This window comes from Erpetoichthys calabaricus, chromosome 5 (assembly GCF_900747795.2).
Source record: "Erpetoichthys calabaricus chromosome 5, fErpCal1.3, whole genome shotgun sequence".
In the NCBI taxonomy this organism is placed as follows: domain Eukaryota; kingdom Metazoa; phylum Chordata; class Cladistia; order Polypteriformes; family Polypteridae; genus Erpetoichthys; species Erpetoichthys calabaricus.
In genome coordinates, this window is record NC_041398.2 from 12,989,170 (window position 1) to 12,995,386 (window position 6,217).

The window sequence follows — 6,217 nt, forward strand, 5'->3', positions numbered from 1 at the left end:
CATGATCAGCAAGTCTTTGACAGGCTGTAACAAAATGATGTAAAAACGGGCGCATTTTTTTTCCTCACACAAGACCTTTTATTCGAAGGACATGAAGAATTTCAAGATTTTATATGCACAAGGGGTAACAATGCAAAAACAGCCCAAACCAGAAAAGACGGCTGGCAAAAAGTGGGCGACAAATTAAACGCGTGTGCATTGTACTTACTGAATGCAGCGTTTCATAAGTGTCAGATTAATTATTATTTAATATGTCATAATTCCAGATCAAACGTGAGTACAAGGAGAACATGGGAACAGGTTAAAGTGAAGTACAAGAATATACTTCAAACTGGTAAATATTGGTATATAACTATTTCAAGAATTGTTGACATAAAGAATCATATATAATATAAAAAAATGTTAATTCTAAAGCTAATAAGAAGGCAAACAAGCAAAAAAACAGGTGGAGGTCCACGCAGTCCAGACCTAACCCCTGCAGAAGAGTTGGCTCTCCACTGAAATGCCCATCGCCCTGTTTCTGAGGGCATCAGGGGGAAGCTCCTCCTCAGAACCAGTGGCAGGATGCAGTGGTCACTTCATTTTAGATAAAGGATGGTCATTGCATATATTTGTCCTCAATGTGTGCCATAGTTATATTCCATATAGCCCTCTTTTTTTGGGGTATAAAAAAGTGCCGCTTGCAAAAACCTCAAAGCAATGCCTACTGTCTGTGTGGTTGTGAGAGCCCAAATTCGCCAGGTTTGACTTCGAATATAAGGTGCTAATAAATCTTTCAGGTACAATATTCCCCCTCGGCTAAAGCGGAATCTTTCGTACAGAATTTCCTCCGGGAGCAATAAAGTATCTTGCCGATCGTGCAAAACTCTCTCCAAATGAAATTCTCATTGTATAATTTGCGCATCAAAATCAATTGGGGGTGGCACGGTGGTGCAGTGGGTAGAGCTGCTGCCTCGCAGTTGGGAGACCTGGGGACCTGGGTTCGCTTCCTGGGTCCTCCCTGCGTGGAGTTTGCATGTTCTCCGCGTGTCTGCGTGGGTTTCCTCCGGGCGCTCCGGTTTTCCTCCCACAGTCCAAAGGACATGCTGGTTAGGTGGATTGGCGATTCTAAATTGGCCCTAGTGTGTGCTTGGTGTGTGGGTGTGTTTGTGTGTGTCCTACAGTGGGTTGGCACCCTGCCCGGGATTGGTTCCTGCCTTGTGCCCTGTGTTGGCTGGGATTGGCTCCAGCAGACCCCCATTCAGATTCAGTGGGTTGGAAAATGGATGGATAATTCTAGGAATGTGTTTGATTTTATTTAATAAATGTTCAAACCTTTCTGAGGACACGTTTCCACTTTGACATTATGGGTTGTTGAGTGTTAATTGAAATGAAACAAATGAAATCTCCAACTCAATAAAATGAAGGGGTCTCAATGCCTTCTAAATCCACCAGTCCTCAGTCAGGCCAGGCCAGGACTGCACCACACCATCCAACAGCACCAATGCCGACAGCCCCCTCATCAACAGACCCCCACAAGATCCCTGAAGTTGACACCTTCACCTCCATCACCTGCTTTACCCTCCTCACAGCAGTCGGCCATTATGGCCTCCTTCCTGGTTATGCACACTTCAACCTCCGTCACCAGCCAGACGTGCATTCTCTCGTTCATCGACATAAACAACCTTCCATCAGTAGATGGTTCATCATCACCTACTTCACAGATATTTGGGCCCCTTCCATCATCATCATCATCATCAGCTGGCTCTTTTCTACTCCTGCACTCCTCACCCACAGCCTTAATTCCAATCATAGCTAAAGGACGATGTCAGAAATGTAAAGTGGGTATGACTTGGAGTGGAAATAAAAACGCTCAAGACATTGAGCTCATTCGGTTGGCTACATGTCACACTACATGACTTTTCAGCCATCGCCTTCATTTACAAATCGTGGAGACTTGAGGCAGACACACTGATGACTTCCAGCCTATGTAGTGTGACATCCACATGAGACTCACCAGGACATACATTTATAGGTGTGGTCTTCTCTGTGAGAACTGAAATGGAACAAATTGTATCACAAATTAGGACAAAGAAATCAGCCCAAAAAATAAATGTAAATTTAGAAATAACTCGGAGCAGAGACAGGCAGGTGTACCACCGAGACGCGTACACATTAGTCAGGAAAGGCTGGCAAAACCAACAGGGAGGAGGAGTCGCCACTGATGTCAAAGAGAAGTTCAACTCCCAGTGTAATTTTTAGTTGTCCGCATCAGGCATTGGGGTCTTATAAGGTTAAAGATACGATGTTGACCTGGATTTGGGGCCAGCCCAAGGTTAATCTTCTACCAAGGAAAGAAGAATTTAGTGAAGTGATGCAACCGACAGGAAGACCACATGGAAAAGTTATAGGACTGCTCATGGATACCGATTTTAAAGGGGAAAATGACTTTACTATTCACTAGTCTCATAGTGTGACACTGGCTTACGGCAGCATTTGAAGTGGCTGTCAAAATGCAGAAAGCTCACAATATGTTGGAAATTAGAAGGTGTGCAGAAAAGTCACAAGACAGATGTGTAATCTGAGATCTTCAAGGCAACGAGATCCACCAACCGTGGTTGTTAAGTGTGACATGCCGTCCAACTCAAAGTCATATAGTGTAACGCTGGCCTAATGGTCACTTATGGTGACTCCTAGTTGCCTTTAAGGAAATGAGACCCAGTAGGTGTAGTTGTTAAGTGTGACATGCTCTTTGACTTGACGTTGGCAGTGTAATGACAGAATCAGACAGCATAGTAATTGGTGTCAAAATACAATGAGTCTCAAATGCTTAGAAAATTAGAAACTGGGCAGAAAAGTCACGAGGGAGTCATAGAATTCATTAGTCGTTAGACGCCCACCAATTGAAGTCATTAACATCGGGTAGAATGACATTAAAATTAACACAGGACATTAAGTAGATGTCAAAATACAGTGAACTTGTGATAATTCAGAAATTTAAAGCTGCTGAGAATTTGCGATGGAATCGTGGAAACCGTAATCCTCCTATGTGAATCCTAGTCGTGCAATCCGACCTCCTCACTGAGACCAAATACAGCAAGTCCAGTTTTCGTCAGACATGTTCCCCAACTTGAAGTCTTGTAGCATGATGTTGGCCAAAGGCAGCACATTAATTGATCTGTCAACATGCCGTAAGCTGGCAATCCTTAGATAAATGTTGTGAAGGAGTCATGTCATCCATTATACCGCAGCATTCCTATTCATGTAATGGAGGATTAAGCCCGGCAACTAAAGGTTTTAAAATTTGAAATGCACTCCAACTTGAAGTTGTGTAGTGTGACGCCAGCCTAACGGTCATTCCCTGTGATTACAAGTCCTTTAATTCAAAGCAATGAGGTCCTGTAAATCCAGTTGTGTAGTGTGACTTGTTCTACGACTCTGACGTGTGTAGTGTGATGCCAGTCTAATGGTTATCGTGTGTAATTTCAAGTCATAAAACTCAACATCATCAGATCCAGCAAGTCCAGTTGTTAAGTGTGACGTTCTCTCCGACTTGAAGTTGTATAGTGTGACGCTATCTAATATCTTCTCCAGAAGCCATTTTAAAAGTTCTCAAGGTTTCCACTTGAACTCCATGACTCTTTATTTTGTTCTACGGTTGTTTGTTATGAGCCATTTTGTCTCTGCCTTTCCAAAAACAATAATGGACACCGCCACCATTGTTTAGATTCTTCACATTTCTGAAACAGCACACTTACGATGACACAGAACACTCATGTTAACAGTTCAAAACCTCCATCCCTGTACCCTCCTTGAAGCCACAGTTTTGATTTTTCATGCACAGAAAATGGTGAAGCACAGAATTAAGACAAGCAGGATGGTTAAAGCAGGAAGTTAGCTCCAAATATATTACAAACTTCCTCTTCATTTTTGCAGCCGGAGTGTTCACAGGGCTCAACCATAAACTTGAAGTGATCTGTGACAGCTCTGTAGTCACAAATGTCCTGGCCTTTAGGGATTACCGAGGGAGGTCTCCACCCAAGAAATCTCTTTAAACGAAAACAGAGAAGATGCCTCGGTTCATGTGGGTGGGCACTTGTACAGCTTGCAGATATGTCCGTTTAACCCCCAAAGAGTCACGTCAATAACACAAACCGAGCGGTCACTCTCCTGCAAGCTGTTCAAGCTTCTCTACCTCGTTTGAGGCCATGTTCTTGGCATGGATTCTCCTGTGCTTCAGCAGAGTGTTTGATTCGCGGAATCTCTTCCCACATTCAGGACAAGAGTAGGACTTCTCACCAGTGTGGATCCTCTGGTGGTCTTGCAGGGTACTTTTATATGTGAATCCTTGCCCACAGTCCATGCAGAAATCACTTCTCTCCCGTGTGGATGACCTGATGTCGCCAAAGATTACACTTGTGTGTAAATTTCTTCCTGCAGTGAACGCAGGAGTATGGCTTCTCCCCGGTGTGAAATTTCATGTGGTGTTGAAAGTACCGGCTGTAGATTAAGATCTTCCAGCAATATTGGCAACAAAATGGCCACTGCCCAATGTGAATCCTCTGATGCTGCTGAAGTTTCCCCTTTAGTCTGAACCTTTTCCCACACTGGTTACAGAAATATGGATACTACCCGGTGTGAATCACCAAATGCTCTTGCAGTCCGCCGACCACTTGGAAGCATTTCCCATACACGGGGTAACTGTGTGGCTTCTATCCGGTGTGGATTCTCTGATGCTGCAGGAAGTGGTTTTTACGTATGAACCTCTTTCCACAATTGCTACAAGAATGGGGTTTGTCGCCGTTGTGAATCTGCTGGTGGCCCTTCAGCCTGTACTTGTAGGCCAAGGTCTTCCCGCACACCTTGCAGCTGAATATCTGGTCTCCGCTATGAAGCCGCTGATGGTGCTGAAGGGTTCTTTTCTTGGTGAACCTCTTCTTGGGTCTCTCGCCGGTGTGCGACAGATGATGTCGCTGAGGTCGGTTTTACGAATGAAGCTCTTCCCACACTCCGTATGGCAGTGCAGCCGCTCCCCGATGTGAATTCGCTTGTGGAATTTCAGGCTGTTCTTGCAGGCAATCATTTTTCCACACTCCTTGAAGAAGAAGGCCTTTTCTAAGCTGTGACACCTCTTTTGGTGCTGAAGGGCTCTTTTTTCTGTGAAACTCTTCCCACACTCACTGCAGCTAAATGGCTCGTCTTCTCTGTGTGTCTTCAGGTGCTCCAGGAAGTGGCGCTTGTGAATAAAACGCTTCCCGCATTCTGTGCAGCAGTGCGGCTTCTCTCTGGAATGAGTCTTCTGGTGAGTCTGGAGGTACGCCTTACACACAAACGCTTTTCCACAATCGGTGCAGCAGTGCGGCTTCTCGCCGGTGTGAATGCGCTGATGCTGATGAACGTAAATCTTGTGTGTGAATGTTTTGCCGCACTCACTACAGCAGTACAGCTTTACTCCGGCATGAATCTTCTGGTGTGTCTGGAGATACGCTTTACACGCAAATGACTTTCCACAATCATTGCAGTGGTATGGCTTCTCCACGGTGTGACTTCTCTCGTGTATGCTGAGGTAACGCTTTTGCAAGAACTTCTTCCTGCAGTCCGCACACTCATACAAATTCTTGGTGTTATTGTTAAACTCGTTATCGGCTGTGGTGTCTTCGATTCCTGCTATTTTGGAAGTTGTCATGCTGGTAAGGAGTCTCCGGTCCAGAATCAAAATAGGCGTCCTCACTTTCTGGAAATTCAGTGGGAATCACCATGACGATGAGGTCATCTGGATTTTCAGAAACTTCTCCTCTCTTTCACCTCACTATGAAAAAAAAATAAAAAATGAGCACATATAAAACTCTGGAATGTGACCCTCTACAAACACAGCCTCCCGGCATTAAAAAAAAATTAAAATAACAAAAGCTGGAACTCTAAGTAGGCCAATAAATACAGCTAAACTAATGGGGGTCTGGCATCGGGGACAACGCAGAAGTTCTGATTAGTACGACATTCTTATAACATGCACCTAGCCTTTTTTTATCTCATCTTATTAAGGATTTTTTTTCTTCTTTTCCACTTTTCCCCAACCCCCCAAAAGGAGATTGCGAGTTAATGTAAGTTCGAGTTGGGGATCTCGGTTTCAAGTCCCGGACAATAAGCTAACAATATGAAGAGATCTGCACAATTCATGAAGGAGATTCATAAATCGGAAAAAGTCAACATTAATACTTTTACCTTCTCTGTTGTGATC

The 6,217-nt window shown here is 44.2% G+C and overlaps 1 protein-coding gene across 1 annotated transcript; it reads right to left on the reverse strand.

The window, feature by feature from the left end:
• Positions 1–4,141: 4,141 nt before the first annotated feature.
• LOC127527817 (gastrula zinc finger protein XlCGF17.1-like) lies at positions 4,142–5,665 on the reverse strand. Its single transcript, XM_051927705.1, has 2 exons — positions 4,842–5,665; positions 4,142–4,373 (listed from the first exon to the last, which is right to left on the reverse strand). The coding sequence occupies exons 1-2, from the start codon at positions 5,663–5,665 to the stop codon at positions 4,142–4,144; spliced, it is 1,056 nt and encodes a 351-aa protein (XP_051783665.1).
• Positions 5,666–6,217: the final 552 nt, after the last annotated feature.